Genomic DNA, 24,696 nt, shown 5'->3' with positions numbered 1-24,696 from the left:
ACAGTTGTAATTAAAATACTTACTGACAGATCTCAAAGTTTTCGATCGGAGAAGACAACCGTGAAAATTCAAGCGAAGCACATTTAGACGCCACTTTCTCAAAGTAGACACTGTGTAGTTATCTGTGACCACATTTTTCACTGTGGAAAAATCAATCTAAGAAGTATAAACAAGACATTAAGAAATGAAAAGATCGTTTGCATGTAAAATTTTCAAATATTTTTGAAGCATCAAGGGCTAAAATTTCTTTATCACATCACTCATTTGGGGGTTCTGTTGTTTTTCAAGGCTATTCCCAGCTTTAATTGCAAACAGATTTTTTTATTTTATGGTCATTCCTGGGTTTAATTATAAACAGATTCAAAATGTCCAGTCAAGGTCAACAGCTATGACTGTGAGAGCTCCACCCCTACCTGGGTCAGTTGTCTCGGAGTGGCGTGGACGCCCCATCATCCCAGGTGAGCCCCAAGCCGGCCCCCACTTCAGTCAAATGCAATCTGAGTTCATGTTTTTGCATCTAGTTTTATAAGCACAGATTTTATGTTGAGTCTTTGACTATGGGAAAGACAACTTAGAGTGTGTGGTTTATAATGACCAACTATAAGTCATAATTTGGAGGTCATTCAAGAGAAAAGGAAAGATGACCTGAGAGACCTGGCTGATTGTATGTAAAACTGAAGTGCCCAGAGGTCTGTGGGAGTTCTGAACGGCACATTTCCTTTCCGTCACTGTTGCACAAGGTAAGAGAACAGGACGGCCAAGCAATGGAATGGTGCTCTGATGGGATATAAAAATGGTGAGACTGCTTATCAAACTGGAGCCTTGGACATCTTGTCAACTTCTTTTTGTTTCTTCATGTAAGTTTTAGAGGTTCTGCAGAATGGCTTTGGCCATCTATTCATCAGTGAGTCTGAGCACATGATGGCATTAGTCCTCAAATGATTCGCAATTAAAATGCAGTAGTAAAGTCAGCTATTAATTGGACTTTTGGCAACAGAGAAAATGTTGCCATTGCAACATTAGTTGGTGGCATAAATGATCACAGTTGTTGAGATTAAAGTATCATCCATGGAACAGAGAAGACAACGGGAATCATACATGCTTATTTTTTATTGCTGGTTGAGAACTCTCCCCAATGTCTCTTTGGCAGGAGAAACGCAGGCATGTTCTAGGTTATAAGAATAGTACAAAAATAGTATGATGGCCAAAACAGTCCAGAGATGTCAGCCTAGAAATCCATATTAGAAAATGCCCAAGTGTATGCGTGTCTGTGTGCATGCAAACAAACTAAGAATGTAAAGCTTTGTTTTCGTGTTGTGTATTTTAGCCCTACTTCATGCTCAGTTGTTTTTCCTCTACTCCATATTTTGGGCTGCTTTGTTACGTTTTTTGAACAGTGGTACCTAATATTTATTTCATGCTGCTTACATACAGAGAGGAGCTACACTGAGACTTTAGTTGCATTTTCTCAGTTTATCTCTACAGCATGCTAAGTTAGGCATTGTGAGCCTAACAGATACTCTGGAACTCTGTTTCAATCAAAACATAATGTTCATTTTATTTCTACCATTTAAATTAGAAAATACTAATATTGTATCTCTTACAATAACATTACCTTTTGGCTAATCCTTCAGGCTTGTGCCTGTACAAAAGAGAAACAGGTGTTCCTACTCATGGTGGCCACATAGTGGGGACCAGGAAAGAAGGGGGTCACTATTACATTTGGCTTAGATCAGTCTATTCTTTAAGAAATAAAATATAGTCATGTGCTGCATAACAACACTTCAGTCAACAATGGACTGCATATATGGAAGTGATCTCATAAGATTATAACAGAACTGAAAAATTCCTATCACCTGGTGATGTTGTAGCCATTGTAACATAGTAGCACAATGCCCTAGTCATATATTTGTAGTGATGCTAGTGTAAACAAACCTGCTGTGCCTCCAGTCATATAAAAGTACAGCACATACAGTTATGTACAGTACATAATACTTGACAATGAATGACTGCATTACTGGTTTAGGTATTTACTGTATTATCTGTCATCATTTTAGAGTGCACTCTTTCTCAGTTTGCTGTAGAACAGTACGCTGTGCTGTGCCAGGAGGCAGCCTCATGCATCTCTCATTTACCACATCTCTTCACTGCATCACTTTCTCTTGTGCTTCATTTAATCTCATGCTCTTTTATATAGTAACATGCTGTATAGGCGTGTGGCCAAAAACAACAGGCTATACCATACAGCCTGGGTGGGTAGTGGGCTGTACCATCTAGGTTTGTGTAAGTTCACTCTATGATGTTCACACAATGACAAAACCACTAAAGACATGGTTCTCAGAACATGTCCCCATCATTAAGTGGCACAAGACAGTAAAGACACAGCTTCAGGAAGCTACTTACATCATTCCACAACGAGCTGTTTTGTGTCAATGACATCCAGGAGTGACAAACTTGACTACATATTATCACATCTCTTAAATTGAGGTACAAGAAAATCTAAACACAAAGAAAAGAAATATACAATTTTGAAAAATATGAATTTGATATAACTTCCACATACCTAAGATAACTTGCCTTGGGGAATCAAATGAACACAGTAAACTAAGGAATAAATTAGAAACAGAGGCAGAGTCACAGGGAACAGATGGACAGCTATCAAAGGGAAGGCAGAAGAGGGGACTGGATCAAAGAAGGTGAAGGGATTAGCCAAAAACATATATACTGTACATATCACATATATACAGACAAGGTAGCAACAGCCAGAGGGAAGGGTAGAAGTCGGGGGAGAGGGCGAGAGAGGGTAGAAAGAGACTTGCATGAGGTATGGGGTGTGTACAGGGTGTTATATAGAGTAGGACACTTGAAATCATGCCAACACAATAAATTAAATAAATAAATAACTTGCCTTAGATAAAAAAAAATCCCAAAGAATTTGTAAGCAAGCCAACTATCATATGGATTGGTATTTGTATTTTTAATTATTTGTGGATCAATTTGAATTTATTACCATAATTGGATTTGATACTGATAGGGTTACAGGCGGGGGCCATGACCCCTTCCTCCCTTAAGTAGACAAGGGACATTAAAAAACTGGACATTCCAGATCACCTCCCCCCAGGCATCTGAATTGATTCACCCAGGTGTGGAATGTCCCCTAGCTTACTTATGGTTAATCCTCCCCCCCCTCATGACTACTAACCCCCACCCTCAAATCCCATATTTAACCCTACAAGTTTGAGAACCAGCCGCTGACCTCCGCCTTAAGAGTCAGCCCCACTTGCTGACGTCCGCCTTAGAAGTCAGCCCGGCAGATGACCCCCTAATAAACTTTTCTTGCCTGAACTAGGGTGTCCTCCTTCAGCCGACCTTACAGATACATTAACAATGCAAGGAGCTTCCAAGTTGGGAGAACTGTGGGACATTTGGCAGAAATAAAAAGCGCTCTCTCTAAGGAGATATCCTCAAACCAGGCCTTATGAGATTTCTATAGATTAAACCCCAACAAATAAGATCTAAATAAAAATTACAAAACACACAAAATAAAAAAATCCAACAATATCAACAACAAAAAAACAATAACTTTATTAATAAAATTGACAGATAGTAATTGTAAAAATATTAAGGTGATAGAGACGTACAAAAATAAATTATTGAGAAAAGCTGTTGTTGAAAAAGGACTGGACAGGTTTATAAAGGAACAAAATAAAACCTATAGGAATTAAAAATATAATCATTGAAATTAAAAACTCAATGGTTAAGTTATATAGCAGTTGAAACTTAGCTAATAATTAGCAAACTGAAATACATATTAAAAGAAATTACCGATGATAGGCATAGAGAGAGAAAGAGATAGAATATACAAAGAAGTAAAAAGACACATTTTTATAACACGAAAAGTTCCAACATTCTATATATCCTTATAGAATTTCCAGAAGTGGAGAACAGAGAGAATGGAATCAAAGCAAAACGAAAAAACATCACAGATAAAAATGTTTTAGAACTCATGAAAAGCAACAATTCTTGGTTTCAAGATACAAAGAATCCCAAACAGGAAAATCAAAAGACACCATGGCATTGTAGTGAAATTGCAAAAGAGCAAAAACAAAGAAAAATCTTAAATACAACCAGAGACAGATTACCCACTAAAGAATGTCACTTAGCACTCACAGAAGACAGAAAGCAGGAAATACTTCTCAATCTCAGATACCATATGCAAGTATATTACAACTCAAAGATGAGCAGTAAGTAAAGGCATTTTAAGACAATGTTTGAGAGAGTTTGCCTCCAATACACCCATCACAAAAAAACTTCTTAAGACTTTGGCATCAGAAGAGAAGAGTGAAATGGAAACAATAATGGTAGGCAAAGAAACCAAACAAGTACAAGGGTGAAACTATTAACCATATACAAAAGTATAATAATGATGACTAAGGTAGGGGTACAAAACAAGGAGGAACAAAACACTAGATAACACTAACATTCTGAAACTAGATACAGTAATCTAAATTCTGATAATTATTCAGAAAGAAATATAGATATTAATTTACTTTAAGATTTATTAAGGTAATGCATATTCTAAAAATATTTAAGAGAAACTACTTAGTAAATAGAAATAGAATAGATATCTTCTAGAACATGAAAATGGGGATGAGGAGGTAGATTTTAAAACTAAATAAAGGCAGAAAAGAAGAAAACAGAAGCATATAAAAAGGAAGATAAATAGTATAAAATGAAATGAGAAGAAGAAGTACAAGTATGTCCAGTAACAATAAATTTAGCAAATTCACTGGTTAGAGGACAAAGATTATCCTAAAGCTAATGCTTTAGCTTTAATGTTTTTCCCTCTGATATTAACAGAGCTATTGTTTCTTTTTATTTGTGTTCATCTTGTTCAGTATAATATTATAGGTGGATTTTTTAAGCTTGTATGATGAAGAGGGTTATGACATAATAATTTAAGAAAATTTAAACAGTTCGCTGGACATATATAACATATATAAGCATCTAATAACATAGCCATGAAAGTATGAGAAATTAAAAAATTTACAATCGTGATGAAAAATTACATCAAAACTCAAATGTCGATAAATCAACATGAGGAAATAAATCTCCCCTGGATTTCTCAGTTCTTAAATACAAAGCTCTGGTCTCTGGAGATGAAGAAATCTGTGTGTTTTGTCTTCACTTCCTCTTCAAACATTCTGCTTCCCACATATTTATGAGGATTAGATCTGTAGCCATTGTCTATGTCTCTGATCCAAAAGGATAACAAAACTTTTCTTGTCTCCCTAAAAATGTCAAATGGGTATAGTATGGATTAGTCCCCTGGGTCAGTGTGGGTCAAATAAGTTTGTAAAATGTGGTTTTTATGTTTGCTCGCTTATAGTTTGCATTGGGAGCTGGACAGCACCAGGTATATGTGGGTCTGTGAAATTGCAAATTACCTTCCTGCTTGGGAAGGGCTATTGTTTTGCTAATGTTTGGCAGAGAAGAGAAGGAGAAGAAAGGAGAAGCCATGTTGGCAAGAGAGGAGCAGAAGGAGGGGAAAGAATGCAGAGTGCTGAGGAAGAAGCCAGTTTGTGCAGAGAAGGGAGAAGGTGTATGTACAGATGGGGAACCAGAGCTGAGGGGCTTTTGTGAGCTCTGCTAAGTCTGGTGGGGCCTTTGATTCTAGGAGAAGCTGGAGAGGATTCTCATGGTTGTGGAACTGGAGAATGTGTCAGTGGCTTTGTGAGCCCTGTGCATTTTCTCGTTGGCTGGTGCAAGACTTTAATAAAGGAATGGACTACCATTTTTTGGCTCCAATGTTTCTTTACCATCTGGCCGAATCAAATGGGAACCTGCATGTGAATGGCCACGATAGCCACGACTACTAGCCTTACAGTCAGGCTCCAAAAATTTACATTTGAAGGAGAAATGTGTCCTAGGACTTTGGAGATATCCCTAGGTCAGGCATGGCCAACATACGGCCCGCAGGCCAGATCCGGCCTGCGTAATGAGTTTATGCAGCCCGCGATTAAATTTTTAATATTCTCCACTACTTTAAAAATCTCAGCTACTCAGAAGCAGAAGTGTCTTTGATTATTGGAAATCGAGATATTTAAGAAGATAGTGATACACAAAAAGAATTCCATGTGTGACTAATCTAGGGTTAACTTCCAATAATTGGTCAAATGGATTCATGATACTTTTTAATTTTTTTAAAAAAAAATTCCATTATAAAGATTTACAACTTTTGTACTCGTCTGTACTCGATATGAACTGTTTGATGTTTAGTGGTGATGTGAAACCCACATTCTTTTAGGCGGAGTTTGCCAGTGCACACCCAAGGTCAAACAATTCGTTATTTTTGTGGTCAAGTGTGCTGAATCAAGTGGCATTGTAGCATAGACAATAGCTGCAGTTGATAACTGAAAACGTGTCCAGGCTGTTTGTAAAACAAAATAATTGTTTTATTTGTGATAGAACCCTTTCAAGCTCACTCTATTAATTAAATATTGTTTCGATTGATTGCGATAGTTTGGATATTTATACAGTATGTAATTATATTTTTATTAAAATAATATTGTATATTAAAATTTGTTTCACTCAGATTTATTCATAAACAAATTACATAATAAAATTTTGTTTACTTAAACAAATAGTTTTTGTATTTAACATTTTTTTATTTTAATATTTCATCCGGCTGGTGAAAAAATTTTTCTTTCTAATCTGGCCTGAGGACAAAAACTGTTGGCCATGCCTGCACTAGGTCATAAAAGCTGGAAATCCTGGGCTTATCTAGACTTTGAAAAGAAATCTTGCTTCCCTCTTTCACTTATAAGGACCCTTGTGATTAAGGACCCACTCAGATAATCAAAAATAATCTCACCATCTCAAGACTTTTATCTTGATTATGTCTGCAAAGACTTTTTTGTCACTTATAGTAACATACAGGTTCTGAGGAGTAGGACATGGATATCTTTGGGGAGCTATTATTGTACCTACCACACTATGTAAGAAAATGATAAACACTAAATTTATGCCATCCCAATAAATTCAATTAATTAAAAAAATGTAATAAGCAATTACTTCTGAGGGAAGGAAGAGAATACTGTTGGGGAGGCTTTGACTGCACTAAACTTCATTTCTTAAACTCGGTGGTGATTACACAATGTTCATTATATTATATTTCTTTGCATTTCTTAAATATTTTATTTTAATAACCTCACCTTTTGAATAAAATACCTAGGAATAAACTTAACTAAGAAGTTGGGTTAGTATACTGGGGAAAAAAGCATTACTAATAGAAATTGAAGACCTAAATGAACAAATATATTATGTCTATGCATTGGAAGACATAAAAACGATAAAAACAAAAGGACTTGAATCAGAATTTGAAATATGCCTATGAATACACACCAAACAAACATGGGCTTACAGAGTTTTATAAGAGTATTATATCAAATTTTTAAGGAATAGATAATATACTGCTCACAAAAATTAGGGGTTATTTATCGCTTCATATTCATTTTGAAATATCCCCTAATTTTTATGAGTAGAATACTAACAAGAAAAATATTAAGATGTCAATATCACCCAAAATGATCTACACATTCAATGCAATCCCTATTAAAATTTCAATGATTCTTTTTTTTTTTCAGAAATGAAAAAGCCAATTCTCAAATTTGCATGGAGTTGCAAGGGGACCCAAATAGAAAAAACAGTTTGAAAAAGGAGAAAAAAATTAGAGGACTCACAATTCCCATCTCAAAACTTACTACAAAGTTACAGTAATCAAAACAGCATGGTGTAAGGATAAAGGTCTAGCAAATGTGGTAGAATTGAGAGTCCAGGCCCTGGCCGGTTGGCTCAGTGGTAGAGCGTCGGCCTGGCGTGCAGGAGTCCCGGGTTCAATTCCTGGACAGGGCGCACAGGAGAGGTGCCCATCTGCTTCTCCAGCCCTTCCCCTCTCCTTCCTCTGTCTCTCTCTTCCCCTCCCACAGCCAAGACTCCATTGGAGCAAAGATGGCCCAGGCGCTGAGGATGGCTCTAGAGTCCAGAAATAAACCTGTACATCTATGCTCAGTTAATTTTTGACAAGGATGCTAAGACTGTTCAATAGGGTAAAAACAATCTCTTTAACAAATGGTGCTGGAAAAACTAGGTATCCAAATTCAAAACAATGAATTTGGACCCCTACCTCACACCATATATAAAGTTAACTCAAAATGAATCAACAACCTAAATATAAGAGTAAAAAAACCATAAAACTCTTAGAAGAAAACAGATTAAGTCTTCATATCCTTGGTTTTGGCAACAAATTTTTAGGTATGACACCAAAAGCATGAGCAACAAAGGAAAAAATAAATTAGACTTCATCAAAATTTAATACCATGGTTTCAATATCTATAACTAAATAGATGGGTAAAGCTAGGGGTAAGAAAACCCTCCCCTTGAGGTTCATGGAAAGTGAATTCCTGAATCAAACTAAGGTTCTGCCAGCAAGGAAGAGGGGAATGATTCCTATTAAGTAGCAAAGATCTTGGCTGTCCACTCCCCAATAGATCATCAAAGTAGGGAGCAAGTGACCTAGGGTCCAGGACAGAATTCATATTGATATTTGTTTGATATCTTGCTTTCACCAACTTTGATTTCCTGGATCATCTGCACTAAACTATAGTATTTCCAGATTACTAATTCTAAAACAGGGGTCAGCAAGCTTTTTCTGAAAAGGGACAAATAGTAAATATTTTATACTTTGTGCACCAAGTGACAATAGCCTCAATTCTTTGAGCAAATGGTTCACCAAAGGGTAAATAATCATTTATTTATTCACTCCTTTATTTGTTTGTTTATTTACCATATTTTTCTCTCCAAAAGACACATTTTTTTTCACCAAAAAAAGTGGAGAGGAAAATGCCTGTGCGTCTTATGGAGTGAATGTCCATTTTTTTTTTTAGCTGCTGTGGGGTGCTGCACTGGTAAACATATGTAGAATGAGCGCCAGCGGGAGCAAAATCATACCCTCCACAGTGGCGTGGGGAACCCCCGCATCTGCTGAGTGATCTCCTGGTTCTGGTTTCCACAGCTGCATGCAGCACAGGAGGGAAGGCAAGCGACATTGTGTGGATGCATTCATCCAGCATCATCAAAGGCAGATGTGAGAGGCACGCTGCAGTGGTGGAGGGCTGAGCTGCAGCTGCTGGAGCTCTGTGTGAAGTGCTGATGGTCACTTGCTGCCAGCCTAATAGCATTCCATTGGCTGGCTGGCTGGCAGATAGGGGAGGGCCCAAGGGTGAAAGGCATGTGCAGTGAGCTGGGAAGCCAGTGCAAGCACAGGCAAAGCAGCAGCAGACGAAGCAGACTGCTGCTCATCTCCATCAGTTTATTTCAGCTGTAATCCAGGTAGTTTACCTATGTAGTGACATTAGAGTAAAAAGTAACTGGACTTTCCCTAGTGCAGCATCGGGAGGGGGGGCGTTCGTGAGAAAGGATGGATGGATGAAAATGGAATAATAGTGTGGATGGAAAAATTTTGGTCCAACCATTCTAGAGGGCTTCTGAAAAAATCTGCCCTATTAGTGCTTGACCAGTTTAGAGCATATATTAGCAAAACCACACAAAAAAAATTTAAAGAAGTGAAGACTCATCTAGCTGTAATTCCTGGGGCTCTTACCAGCCAGTTGCAACCCTCAATGTTTCCATCAGCAAACTGTTTAAAATCTTTATGCGAGAAGAGTGGAACAAATGGATAACTGCTGGTAATCATGATCTGACACCAACTGGAAGAATGAAGAGACCCACTATTACTCAAGTTTGTGGATGGGTGAAAACATCATGGCAGTCAGTGAAGAATGAAACTATAGCACGGTCATTCAAAAAATGTGGCATTAGCAATGCCTTAGATGGCACTGAAGATGGTATATATGAAAATAGCAAAGAAAGTGAAACCAGTGATTGTGAGCAACTGAGCTTCTTAAATTCTGACACTAGTGATGATGAGTTCCTGAGGTTCCCGGACAACTAGAAGAGTATTTGAACATTAAAATCTCTTCTCATTTGTTAATAACAGTGCTAATGGTTGTTAATACTACTGTTGAGTTTACATTGTGATATATTTTAGTAAATATTTTAACACACCATTTGGTTCAGAATATTTTTTTCTTATTTTCTTCCTTAAAACCCTAGGTGCATCTTATGATCAGGTGCATCTTATGGAGCAAAAAAATATGGTATTTATTTATTTATTTATTTATTTATTTATTCATTTATTTGTGCCTGTGCGTGCATGCGAGAGAGAGGGAGAGACAGACAGGGACAGACAGACAGGAAGGAAGATAGATGAGAAGTATCAACTCATAGTTATGACACACTAGTTGTTCATTAATTGCTTTCTCATATGTTCCTTGATGGGGGTTGGGGGGCAGCTCCAGCCCAGCCAGTGACCCTTTGCTCAAGCTAGAGACCTTGGGCTCAAGTCAGTGATCATGGGGTCATGTCTATGATCCCATGCTCAAGCTGGTAAGCCTGCACTCAAGCTGGATGAGCCCACACTCAAGCAGGAGACCTTGGGGTTTCAAACCTGGGTCCTCAGCGTCCCAGGCTGACACTCTATCCACTGCGCGACTACCTGGTCAGACAAAGTGAGTAATCATTTTTAACAGTTTTTTTACATTTTATACTTGAAAATGTAAGAACTGTTCTTAGTTTGATGTCCATACAAAAACAAGAGGAGGGCAGATTTGTCCCACAGTTCCCAGTTTGCCAATCCTGCTGTAGACCACCCCATCCCCTAGTATTCCCATGATGGTGTGGTGGCTCTTATGGGACTTAATCTGCTACATCAATGGCATCAGCAAGATCCCTTGGGGCAAGTCAAATTTTTAACCCTACATACTTCTTGTCTTCCTTGTCCTGAGGGCTACCCATGCCCAGAAATACTCATTCATCAAAACAAATAGAGCCAAATTTAGCGACAAGAAATGAAAATTCCCCAAAGATCATTTTGGCAACACTACATTTGCCTCAAAAGGGCCAGTTTTCACAATTCCCAGAAATTAAAAATAGAGTTTTGTTAGAATGTGAATATATTTAAACATTCAATAGTAATTTAGGTCACTGTTAGATAGCTTGGACATAAGTATTTTTAACTGTCAGAGTAAACCTCTCAGGGCCATTCTGCTATTTACTGTCCACTAGTAGGAGCATTTAGTATTGATTTAGTCATGTTTAGTGTTGGTGGACTCATTTACAAATATTATAGCTAACATCAACTCTATCCCCATTATACAAATCAGAAATCTGAAGACAAAAACATTAAATTAGACTCTACAAATTATATAGCTCAGGTTACTATAACAAAATACCATAAACTGGATGTCTTAAACAACAGATACTTATTTCTCACAGTTGTGGAGCTTGGAAATAATGTATTTTTATTTTTAATGAGTTGCTGTATTTGATTTGCTAGTATTTTGTTTAGGATTTTTGCATCTGTATTCATTAGAGATATTGGTCTGTAGTTCTGTTTCTTTGTGTTGTCCTTGTCAGGTTTTGGTATCATGGTTATGTACGCCTCATAAAATGTGTTGGGGAGTATTGCTTCTTATATTTTTTGGAAGACTGAGAAGGCTTGGTCCCAAATCTCTGAATGTTTTGTAAAATTCACTAGTGTAGCCATCTGGTCCTGGACTTTCATTTTTTGGGAGGTTTTTGGTAGTTGTTTCTATTTCCTCCCTGCTTATAGATCTCTCTAGGTTTTCCATTTCTTCGAGACTCAGTCTAGAAAGATTGTATAGTTCTAGGAATTTATCCATTTCTGCTAGGTTGTTGAATTTGGTGGTATAGAATCTTTCATAATATTCTACTATGATACTTTGTATATCTATGATGTCTGTGGTAATTTCTCCTCTTTCATTTTGGATTTTATTTATATGAGTCCTTCTTCTTTTTTCCTTAGTGAGTCTAGCCAGTGGTTTGTTGATTTTATTGATCTATTCAAAGAACCAGCTCTTTGTTGTATTAATTTTTTCTACAGTTTTTTTGTTCTCTATTTTTAGTTCTGCTCTAATTTTTACTATTTTCTTTCTTCTGCTGACTTTGGGTTGCCTTTGTTCTTCTTTTTCTAGTTCCTTCAGGTGTGATGTTAAGTTGTTTACTTGAGATCTCTCTTATTTCTTGATATAAGCCTGTAATGATATAAACTTCCCTCTTATTACCGCTTTCGCTGCATCCCAGAAATTTTGATAAGTAGTGTTGTCATTTTTGTCTGTATATATCTTTTGATCTCTGCTTTTATTTCTTCTTTGACCCAATCATTTTTTAGAAGTATGTTGTTTAATTTCCACATTTTTGTGGGTTTCTTTACTTCCTTTTTGCAGTTGAATTCTAACTTCAAAGCTTTATGGTCAGAAAATATGCCTGGTGCTCTGTCAATCTTCCTGAATGTTCCATGCACACTGGAAAAGAATCTGATGTTTTGGGAGGAAATGTCTTGTAAATGTCTATTATGGCCAATGGCCCAGTGTGTCATATTCCATCCTTAAGGCCTATATTTCTTTATTGAGTTTTTTTAGATGATCTATCTAAAGCTGTCAATGATGTGTTGCAATCTCCAAGTATGATTGTGATTTTGTCTGTTTCTATTTTTAGATCAGTTAGTAGATGTCTTATATATTTTGAAGCTCCCTGGTTTGGTGCATACATATTGAAAAGTGTTATGTCCTCTCATACAGTGTCCCCTTTATCACTATGAAATGCCCATCTTTGTCTCTGGTTACTTTTGTTGTCTTGAACTCAGTGTTGTCAGATGTGAGTATGGCTATACCCACTTTCCTTTGGATATTATTTGCTTGAAGAATCGTTTTCCAACCTCTCACTTTGAGTCTACTTTTGTCCTTGCAGCTTAGATGTGTCTCTTAAAGGCAACATATGGTTTGGTTTTGCTTTTTTATCCAATCTTCTACTGCACCTCTTTATTGGTGAGTTCAGTCCATTTACATTTAGGGTAATTATTGAGACTTGAGGATTTCCTATAGCCATTTTATGCTGTGTTTTTTGGTAGCTCTGTGTTTTGTTTAGTTCTTCTCTTTTTTGTTTCTGTCAGTTGGTTTTGTCTAGTAATATTCTATATTTCTTTCCCCTGTTGCTTCTTTTTTTAAGCTGTGTGTTTCGGAGGTGACTTTTTCATGGTGGTTACCATTAGGTTATTAAGAGAAAAATATTCATATGTGCAAGACTCCTTTGTCTTTTTTTTTTTTTTTTTTTTGCATTTTTCTGAAGTTGGAAATGGGGAGGCAGTCAGACAGACTCCCACATGCTCCCAACCAGGATCCACCCAGCATGCCCACCAGGGGGCGATGCTCTGCCCATCTAGGGTGTCACTCTGTCACAACCAGAGACATTCTAGCACCTGAGGCAGAGGCCATGGAGCCATCCTCAGTGCCCGGGCTAACTTTGCTCCAATGGAGCCCTGGCTGCGGGAGGGGAAGAGAAAGACAGAAAGGAAGGAGATGGGGAGGGGTGGAGAAGCAGATGGGCGCCTCTCCTGTGTGCCCTGGCTGGGAATCAAACCCGGGACTCCTGCATGCCAGGCCGACGCTCTACCACTGAGCCAACCGGCCAGGGCTTCCTTTGTCTTTTGAGTGCTCCTGCATTCCATCCTCCTTTGCTACTGCAGATCTTTATCCTCTCCCCTTTTATGTTGTTGTTGTCACAGATTATCCTTGTTTTTATTGTGACCTTGCTGGAGCTGTTACTTGTAGTTTTGATTTGTTTTGTTCTTTGTTTTCGTTTAAATAGCCCCCTTGAGTATTTCCTGCAGTGGGTATTTTCTGGTAATAAATTTCCTCAGCTTCTGTATGTCTGCAAAATTTTTACTTCTCTTTCATATTTGAAGGCTAACTTTGATGGATACAGTATTCTTGGCTGCCAAATCCTCTCTTTCAGTACTTTGAATGTTTGGGTCCACTCTCTTCTGTTTATAGAGCTTCTGCTAAGAAGTCTGATGATAACTTAATGGGCTTTTCTTAATATGTTATATTTTTCTTTTTTATTGCTATCTTGAGGATTCTTTCATTGTCATTGATTTTTGACAACTTTATTATGCTGTGCCTTGAAGAAGGTCTGTTTGGGTTGAGGTAACTCAGCCTTCTTTTTTGTTTCTTGGATTCGAGGCTCTAACTCTTTCTATGGGCTTGTGGAATTCTCATCAATTATTTCTCATCAATAGGCTCTTCATTCCCCTCTCTTCTTCTGATATACATATTTTTCTTATACTGCTCTTTTGATGGAGTCAAACAATTCTTGTACAGCTCTCTCAGTTTTATTAATTTGTGATTCTCTCTCCTATTCTCTCTGTAGCATCTCTAGTTGCCTATCTTTGATGTTACTGATTCTTTCCTCTATCTGGCTTGTTCTATTAGCCAAACTTGCTACCTCAATTTTCAATTTATGTATTGAGCTCTTCATCTCTGATTTTAAAGTTTCACTCTCCTTGTTGAGGTGTTTGTTTTGTTTTCTGAGCTCATTAAGTTACCTATTGGTGTCTTCTTGCATCTCATTGAGTATTTTCATAACTCCAATTTTGAATTCTCTATCATTTAACTCCAATATTTCCATGTGATTGAGATTTTTTTTTTTTTTTTTTTTTTTACCTAGAAGTGGAATCACTGGGTCAAAAGACAATTACATTAATTTTTTTAGGAAACCCCATACTGTTTTCCATAGTGGCTGCAAAAATCTGCATTCCCACTAACAGTGCACAAGGGTTCCCTTTTCTCCACATCCTTGCCAACACTTGTGTTTTGATTTATTGGTAATAGCCATTCTGTCAGGTGTGAGGTAATATCTCACTGTGGTTTGAATTTGCATTTCTCTAATGAGAAATTGAGCATCTTTTCATATAACTATGTTCTTTTTTGTTCTTCCTTTCTTCTTTAGAAGTTCCTTTAACATTTCTTGTAATACTGGTTTGATTATAATGAACTCCTCTAGCTTTTTCTTTTCTGAGAGACTCTTTATCTCTCCTTCAATTTTAAATAATAGCCTTGCTGGGTAAAATAGTCTTGATTGTAAGTCTTTGCATTTCATCACTTTAAATATTTTATGTCAATCCCATCTGTCCTGATACATTTCTGTTGAGAAATCAGCTGACAGTCTTATGGGAGCTCCCTTGGAGGTAACTGTTTTTCTTGTGCTGCTTTTAAGATTCTCTCTTTGTCTTTAACCTTTGCCATTTTAATTATTATGTGTCTTGGTGTGGACCTCTTGGGGTTCATCTTGTTTGGGACTCTATGCTCCCTAAACTTGTGTGTCTTTTTTTAATTCCCTAAGTTAGAGAAGTTTTCGGTCATTACCGTTTCAACACTATAAGGATTGACCCTGACCACAGTGTACAGGCTGCTGTGCAGGGGCTAACCCCATATAGTGAAGTTCACCGCAGGAGGGTCTGGTGTTTGCCAAGATCTCTCTTTGGATACACTGCTCATGGAGCTAAATGGCTCATGCTTTGATGTTTTTCTAAATTCCACCACCAGGTGTGTTGGTTCTGAGACCTCCAGGGAGAGGCTCTGAAGTAGGTCAATATCAGGCACTGCCAGTGATTGGCTCTGGGCTACCTAGTTGGAGCTGCAAAGTGGCTATCTCTGCTGGGCCTGGATGTGTATAATAGGGACCAGCTGTGCACCAGGCTGGTTTCCAAAAGCACTAAGCATGGGAAAAAGTCAGCAAAAGACACACAAGGCATTCTGAGTGTAGCCCCGGCTCGCCAGTTCCTCATTAGGCTCAGTCACTGAAAGAGCATCTGGTGGTATATGAGTTATGTGAAGTAAGTTCTCAGTGAGCCACCATGTAGGGGTCAGCGGTGTCCACTAGACTGATACAAACTCAGCACCACTGCTGGGTATGCGGCCATTCAGTAAGTTTCATGGTACACCAAGGCCAACTGCCACCCACCAAGTGCCTGCAAACACTTTTTTTTCTATCTCTAAACATTTTTTTATTTTTTTTACTTTATTATTAATTTTAATGCAGTGACATTGATAAATCAGGGTACATATGTTCAGAGAAAACATCTACAGATTATTTTGACATTTGATTATGTTGCATACCCCTCACCCAAAGTCAAATTGTCTTCCATCACCTTCTATCTGGTTTTCTTTTGCCCCTCCCTCACCCCACCCCCTCTCTCTCCTTCCTCGCCCCCTCCCCCCCACCCACCCCTGTTACGATCACATTCTTGTCCATGTCTCTGAGTCTCATTTTATGTCCCATCTATGTATGGATTTATATAGTTCTTAGTTTTTTCTGATTTACTTATTTCACTTTGTATAATATTATCAAGGTCCATCCATGTTATTGTAAATGATCTGATGTCATCATTTCTTATAGCTGAGGAGTATTCCATAGTATATATGTACCAAAGCTTTTTAATCCACTCATCCACTGACAAACACTTGACGAACACTTGAGCTGTTTCCAGATCTTCACTATTGTGAACAATGCTGCCATAAACATGGGGATACATTTCTCCTTTTGAAACAGTTCAATGGTGTTCTTAGGGTATATTCCTAAAAGTGGGATAGCTGGGTCAAAGGGCAATTCCATTTTTAATTTTTTGAGGAATCTCCATACTGTTTTCCAAAGTGGCTGCACCAGTCTGCATTCCCACCAGCAGTGCAGGAGGGTTCCCTTTTCTCCACATCCTCGCCAGCACTTATTCTGTGTTGTTTTATTGATGAGTGCCATTCTGACTGGTGTGAGGTGATATCTCATTGTGGTTTTAATTTGCATTTCTCTAATGATTAATGATGTTGAGCATTTTTTCATATGCCTATTGGCCATCTGTATGTCCTCTTTGGAGAAGTGTCTATTCATTTCTTGTGCCCATTTTTTGATTGGATTGTTTGTCTTCCTGATATTGAGATTTACAAGTTCTTTATAAATTTTGGCTATTAACCCCTTATCAGATGTATTGTCAAATATGTTCTCCCATTGTGTAGTTTGTCTTTTTATTCTGTTCTTATTGTCTTTAGCTGTGCAAAAGCTTTTCAGTTTGATATAGTCCTATTTGTTTATCCTGTCTTTTATTTCACTTGCCTGTGGAGATAAATCAGCAAATATATTGCTGTGAGAGATGTCGGAGAGCTTACTGTTTATGTTTTCTTCTAAGATGCTTATGGTTTCACAACTTACATTTAAGTCTTTTATCCATTTTGAGTTTATTTTTGTGAATGGTGTAAGTTGGTGGTTGTTTCATTTTTTTTTTTTTTTTTTGCGGTAGCTGTCCAAATTTCCCAACACCATTTATTAAAGAGGCTGTCTTTACTCCATTGTATGCCCTTACCTCCTTTGTCAAATATCAGTTGTCCATAGAGCTTTGGGTTTATTTCTGGGTCTGTTCTGTTTCATTGATTTATATGCCTGTTCTTATGCCAGTACCAGGCTGTTTTGAGTACAATGCCCTTGTAGTATAACTTGATATCCAGAAGTGTGATACCTCCCAATTTATTCTTCTTTTTAGCTACTCGTGTTCTTTTTTGGTTCCATATAAAATTTTGGAATATGTGATCTATATCTTTAAAGTATGTCATTGGTATTTTAATTGGTATTGCATTGAATTTATAAATTGCTTTGGGTAATATAGACATTTTAATGATGTTTATTCTTCCTAACCATGAGCACAGTATATGCTTCCACTTATTTGTGTCTTACTTGATTTCTTTTATCAATGTTTTATAATTTTTCAAGTACAAGTCTTTAGTGTCCTGGTTAAATTTACTCCTTAATTTTTTTGGTTGTAATAGTGAAGAGAATTGTTTCCTTAATATCTCTTTCTGACTGTTCATTGTTGGTGTATAAAAAAAATGCCTCTGATTTCTGTGTATTAATTTTATATCATGCCACTTTGCTTTTATCAGGTCCAGTAGTTTTTTGACTGAAACTTTAGGGTTTTCTATATACAATATCATATCATCTGCAAATAATAGTTTAACTTCTTCTTTTCCAACTTGAAAGCCTTTTATTTCTTCTTCTTGTCTGATTGCTCTGACTAGGACTTCCAGGACTATGTTGAATAAGAGTGGTAAAAGGGGAACCCCTCCCTGCCTTGTTCCTAAGCTTAAGGGGCTTGCTTTTAATTTTTGCCCATTGAGTATGATGTTGGCTGTGAGTTTGTCATAGATGGCTTTTATCATATTGAGGTATGTTCCCTGTATTCCCACTTTGCTGAGAGTTTTGATTGTGAATGGGTGCTGGATTTTATCAAATGATTTTCTGCATCTATTGAAATTATCATGTGGTTTTTCTCCTTCCTTTTGTTTATGTGATGAATCACATTGATTGATTTGCAAATATTGTATGAGCCTTGCCTCTCCAGAAAAAAATCCCACTTGATTATGGTGTATGAATTTTTTCATATATTGTTGGATTTGGTTTGCTAATATTTTGTTGAGGATTTTAGCATCTATATTCATCAGAGATACTGGCCTATAATTTTCTTTCTTTGTGTTGTTTTTGCCTGGTTTTGGAACAGAATTATGCTTGCCTCATAAAAGGAGTTTGGAAGTATTCCTTCCTCTTGAATTTTTTGAAATATTAATAGCTTGAGAAGGATAGGAGTTATTTCTTCTTTGAATATTTGGTAGAATTCATTTGTGAAAATATCAGGCCCAGGACTTTTCTTTGATGGAAGTTTTTTGATAACTGTTTCGATCTCATTTGATGTAATTGGTCTGTTTAGGTTTTCTGATTCTTCCAGATTGATTTTTGGAAGATTGTATGTTTCAAGGAATTTGTCCATTTTATCTAGGTTGTCTAGTTTTTTGGCATACAGTTCTTCATAGTATTTTCTTACAATATTTTGTATTTCTGTTGTGTCAGTTGTTATTTCTCCACTCTCATTTCTAATTTTATTTATTTGAGTCTTTCTCTCTCTTTTTCTTGATCAGTCTAGTTAAAGGTTCATCGATCTTGTTTACCTTTTCAAAGAACTAGCTCCTAGTTTCATTGATCCTCTGTATTGTTTTTTTAGCCTCTATGTCATTTATTTCTGCTCTGATCTTTATTATTTCTTTCCTTCTACTACATTTGGGCTTTACTTGCTGTTCTTTTTTTAGTTCTTTTAGATGCAAGTTTAAGTTGTTTATTTGAGCTTTTTCTAGCTTCTTAAAGTGTGCCTGTAGTGCTATGAACTTCCCTCTCAGGACTGCTTTTGCTGTGTCCCATAACTTTTGAGTTGTTGTATGCTCATTATCCTTTGTTTCTAGGAATTTTTTTATTTCTTCTTTGATCTCATTTTTAATCCGTTCATTTTTTAGCAACCTGCTATTTAGTTTCCATGTGTTTGAGAATTTTTGAGTTTTTCAGTTGTGGTTGATTACTAGTTTCATGCCATTGTGATCAGAGAAAGTACTTGATATGATTTCAATCTTTTTAAATTTGTTGAGACCACTTTTGTGCCCTAACATGTGGTCTATCCTAGAGAATGTACCATGAGCACTGCAAAAGAATGTATATTTTGCTGCTTTAGGGTGAAAGGTTCTGAAGATATCTGTTAAATCGAGTTGATCTAGTGTGTCCTTTAAATCTGCTGTTTCTTTGTTAATTTTCTTTCTTGAGGATATATCTAGTGATGTTAGTGGGGTATTGAAATCCCCTACTATTATAGTATTGCTGTTGATCTCGCCCTTAATATCCATCAAAGTCTGCTTTATATATTTAGGTGCTCCTTTATTAGGTGCGTAGATATTTATAATAGTTATATCTTCCTGTTGGAATGCTCCCTTTATCATTATGTAGTGGCCTTCTTTATCTCTTACTATATCCTTTGTTTTAAAGTCCATTTTGTCTGATATAAGCATTGCTACCCCAGCTTTTTTTTCATTTCCATTTGCATGAAATGTTTTTTTCCATCCTTTTACCTTCAGTCTTTGTGCATCTTTTGTTTTAGGGTGTGTCTGTTGTAGACAGCATATGTACGGGTCCTGTTTTCTTATCCATGCAGCTATCCTATGTCTTTTGATTGGATCATTTAATCCATTTACATTTAAGGTTATTATTGATATGTAGTTGTTTATTGCCATTTTATTCTTTAAAGCTGTATTCCACTTTTGCTATATTATTTTCCCACTTTGATCTGTTTACAACAGGCCCTTTAACATTTCCTGCAGCATTGGTTTGGTTGTAATGAATTCCTTGAGTTTTTTTGTCTGGGAAGCTTTTTATTTCTCCTTCAATTTTAAATGATAGCCTTGCTGGATAAAGTAGTCTTGTTTGTAGGTTCTTGTTCTGCATTACTTTGAATATTTCTTGCCATTCCCTTCTGGCCTCAAGTGTTTCTGTTGAGAAGTCTGATGTCATCCTTATGGGGCTCCTTTGTAGGTGATAGCCTTTTTTTCTCTAACAGCTTTTAATATTTTCTCTTTATCACTTAGTTTTGGTATTTTAATTATGATGTGTCTTAGTATAGGTTTCTTTAGGTTTCTCTTTAATGAAGTTCTCTGTGCTTCTTGAACTTGTGAGAGTTTCTCCTGCATTAATTTAGGGAAGTCTCTTTCCCTTGTTCTTTCTCTTCCTCTTCAGGAACCCCTATGATGCAGATGTTATTTCTCTTCATGTTGTCACAGAGCTAAGAGTTTCCTCAGACTTTTTAAGTCTCTTTTCTTTTTTCCTTTCTGCTTTCATGCCTTCATTCAACTTGTCCTCCAACTTGCTGATTCAATCCTCAGCTGCATCCATCCTGTTTTTAATTCCTTCCATTGTGGTCTTCATTTCTGATATTGTACTTGTCATCTCCGACTGATTCTTTTTTAATATTTCAATATCCTTTTTTATACTTGCTATTTATTTAGGTGTTCGAGGTAACCATCCATTGTTGTTCTAAGATCCCTAAGCATCCTTACAATCATTATTTTGAACTCCACATCCAGAAGTTTGGTTATTTCCATATCACTCAGTTCATTTCCTGGAGGTTTCTCTTGTGGTTTCATTTGGATTGCACTTCTTTGTCTTCTCATTATGTCTGTGTGTTTGGGTATTTTGTTTGTAGAGCTGGTTGAGTCTAGGCTTAGTGTTGTCTGCCTCCAGTTTTCAATTGTGTTATTTCTAGTTCTTCTTGGGTTGGTATCAGCTATTATTTTAATCAACTTTCGGATTTGGGCCACTTTGAAGTCTTGATTTGTTTGTTTTCTTAACAGGTGATAGTCTTGTTTACTGATTTCAGTAGAGGGCTTATTTGAAACTATATCCAGGAATGCCATGGGTGTAACCTGAGACTCTGAAGGCCTCTTCTGCCAGTTTCTCTCTCTAGTGGCAGGGTGTTTTCTCAGCCTCAGTAGGGGGAGGTGTATCTCAGATCTCCATGGAGACCTGAGTTATTGCCCCTCCTCCCCACTTCTTGTTTTTAGCTGTGTCTTGTTGCACTGATTGGAGCTTGAGAGATGTCTGGAGATCTGTGACCCGGAAGCACTTTAGTCTTTTGTTTTGTGGAAGGATCAGCCTCTCTCCTAGCTATGGCCACCTCCAGCACTGGATGAGTCAGCTTCTCAGGTCGTCCCCTGCATTCCTCTGCCCTTCACTGTCTGTCTCTCTCTCTCCCCTTTCTTTTTGGAAGATAAGCTGGCCCTTTCACCTCGTTCCCTGGTCACCAGGCAAGTGGCTGTGACCAGTATTTTCTGCTCTTTTCCAGCCTCAACCCCCCTCTGTTCCTGTAAGCAGGGGAGATTCAGGCACTCCCTACCAGATTTGTTGTGGCTTCTTTTTTGCTCCTTGGTTGTTGTTTTTTTTTGTATTTTTCTGAAACTGGAAACGGGGAGAGACAGACAGACTCCCACATGCACCCGACCAGGATCCACCCAGCATGCCCACCAGGGGCAATGCTCTGCCCACCAGGGGGCGATGCTCTGCCCCTCGGGGCGTCACTCTGCCGCAACCAGAGCCACTTTAGCGCCTGGGGCAGAGGCCAAGGAGCCATCCCCAGCGCCCGGGCCATCTTTGCTCCAATGGAGCCTTGGCTGCGGGAGGGGAAGAGAGAGAGAGGAAGGAGAGGGAGAGGGGTGGAGAAGCAAATGGGCGCTTCTCCTATGTGTCCTGGCCAGGAATCGAACCCGGGTCCCCCGCATGCCAGGCCGACGCTCTACCGCTGAGCCAACCAGCCAGGGCCTGCTCCTTGGTTTTTGAGAGCTGTTCTTGTAGTCCAGAGTTGGTTTTTCATGCTGATCATTCCTAAATTAGTTTGTAATCCAGTTTGGTGGTGTAAGCTGGGAGTCTGTGCATCTGCCTACTCCACTGCCTTCTTCAGGTCCCCACAAACACATTTGATATGGTGAAGTCATAGAGAGTCATCAGGGTGAGGTCAGAGAATTCATTACACCCAAACAGACCAAGATTTGGCCATTTGAAAGGAAGGCCTGCTCACAAAAAGTAGTGCCGGTTGGTCTTGTGAGGGAAAAATGTGTTGGGTGGAGGTATAAAGAGAATTTATGTTTATTGTGCACTTCTTTTATGCAAAATATTTTATTTTAATTCTAATAAGAATCCTTCTATTTGTCCATAGTTATCCTAGTTTAAAGATAGATGTAACTCCACACCATTTTCCAGTTCTACTTGGATTTGGGTTGCTACATACAATACAAGATGTCCAATTCAATTTGAATCTTACATAAACAATGGATAAATTTTTAGTATAAGTACATGCAAATTGATGCCAACAACATACAATGATGGTTGAATGCCTGACTGTGACTGTCAAGATCTAGTGAGAGTGTAGAGTAAAGGGAGAGAGCCAAGGCCAACATCCAAAGGTGCTGTCAAAGAGCTTGAGAATGAGAAAAGGGTGAGAAACTTATCATGAGGACAGAGAATAAATTTCCCAAGGAAACAACCAGGAAATGTCATGCCATAGAAGCACAAAAATAGCATTTCAAGCAAAAAGCATGGTCAAATGTTACAGAAAGAAAAAGGAAGATAAGAGTTGAACATTGGCAATTGGCTCTGGTGATTCTTGGAAACTTAGGCTCTGGTGATTCCTGAAAACTTAATGAGACCAAGTTTGTAGTGGTGAGGCTGAAAGGAAAATAATAATTTGCCATGCATCCAATATTTAGTGAGCTTCAAGGTGTTATAAATTCAAAGCATGTAGGACACTGTCCCTGTCCTCAAGAAACTTATAATACAAGACAAAAACAGAAAATAGACAATTATGAGAGATAACACAAAGCACTTCAGAGGTAACTAATATATGCAGGGTAACTAACCAAGACCTAGGGAAAAGAGAGAAGATCAAAGGTAGTCCTACTGGAAAAGATAATGACCAAGCTGTTCCTAAGGAGTGAGCCAGTCAAAGGAGAAAAGGGAGCCCTATACAGAGAGGGCATAATGGCTAGAGAGAGTGCCTTGCATTTGTGGAAAAAAGAGTAGCTCAGCATGGCTACAGCCAAGGATTCCTGTGGGGAAATGATAGAGAATGAAGCTGAGAGATAGTGAGAAACTAGAACATGAAGAACATATTAAAACTGATGGAGTTAAGGAGAGATTTGAAGCAGAAAAGTGACAGGAATAAATGTGACTTTAGAAAGATAGCTCTGAGTGGGCAAATGAAAAATTCATTGAGAGGAGGTCAATGTCAATAGTAAATGCTGGAAGACCCAACAAAGTAGCTTTGATAATAATTTCACTGATAGATGAGTTCCAGAGAGAATGTAAAAGACAAAATAAGAGAAATTACAAGTTTAAAAAGGAAAGGATATGCAGTGTGGGAATAAAAGAAAAAAATCAAAGATTATTTCCAAATTCTAGCTAGATCAGTAAAGTTGATATTAATGCCATTCATTTAGAAACAGGATAGAGGAGAGAGAATTAGTGGAAGAAAACAATGGGTTCTATTTTGGAAATGATGAGTTAGCTTGTGCATTTGGAACATCCAAGTAGACTGTTTAAAAGCAGTTTCAGAGTAGAGGTGGTAACTGGGTGAGGGAGGTGTAGGGATAAAGCAAAAAAGGACAAAAAAACAACAACTCATGGATACAGACAACAATGTGGTGATTGCTGAGATGGGGAGTGGAGGAGGGTATGAGGGCATAAATGGTGATGAACAAAGACTTTACTTGGGAGGGTGAACTCACAATATGGTGTACAGAGATGTGTTGTATAATTGGGTACCTGAAACCTTTCTAATTATGTTAACTAGTGTCACCCTAATAAATTCAACTAAAAATCATTTTTTTAAAGTTTCCAAGGTTCTCAGTGGGCAAGTAGGAGATAAGAGTAGAGAATCTGACAACACATATAGGGAGGAAAAATATAATATTAACTCAAGAGAGAAAAAACATTGAGAAATGTCTTAAAGTAATAAAATGAGTTGAATACATTTATGGACTTGAGGGAGTAAGTCAATAGAAGAAACTAAAAATGATGGGGCCAAAGAAGGCACAGGGAAGGAAGTGCCCTATCCTAATTAATTTTATCTTGTAGTACAGTAAAAGGAGAGTTGTCTTCTGAACATGATACACAGACTCTTGCCTGACCTGTAGTGGTGCAGTGGATAAAGCATCGACCTGGAATGCTGAGATCGCTGGTTCAAAACCCTGCACTTGTCTGGTCAAGGCACATATGGGAGTTGATGCTTCCTGTTCCTCCCCCCCTTTCTCTCTCTCTCTCTCTCTCTCTCTCTCTCTCTCTCTCTCTAAATAAATAAAAAAATTTTTTTTAAAAAAG

General features: G+C 37.7%; 1 protein-coding gene across 1 annotated transcript in view; it reads right to left on the bottom strand.

Moving 5' to 3' along the window:
- FBXL13 (F-box and leucine rich repeat protein 13) overlaps nucleotides 1-24,696 on the bottom strand; it is a 273,369-nt gene that overhangs the window by 162,280 nt on the left and 86,393 nt on the right. The window contains exons 8-9 of the mRNA XM_066353904.1: nucleotides 2,404-2,499; nucleotides 24-156 (exon numbers count right to left, since the gene is read on the bottom strand). Of these exons, the coding sequence (XP_066210001.1) occupies nucleotides 24-156; nucleotides 2,404-2,499 (229 nt within the window). The remainder of the gene's footprint in view (nucleotides 1-23; nucleotides 157-2,403; nucleotides 2,500-24,696) is intronic.

Source organism: Saccopteryx leptura, chromosome 12, assembly GCF_036850995.1.
Source record: "Saccopteryx leptura isolate mSacLep1 chromosome 12, mSacLep1_pri_phased_curated, whole genome shotgun sequence".
Classification (NCBI taxonomy): Eukaryota; Metazoa; Chordata; class Mammalia; order Chiroptera; family Emballonuridae; genus Saccopteryx; species Saccopteryx leptura.
The sequence above is the reverse complement of the archived record's forward strand: the minus strand, read 5'-3'. Positions and strand labels throughout refer to the sequence as shown.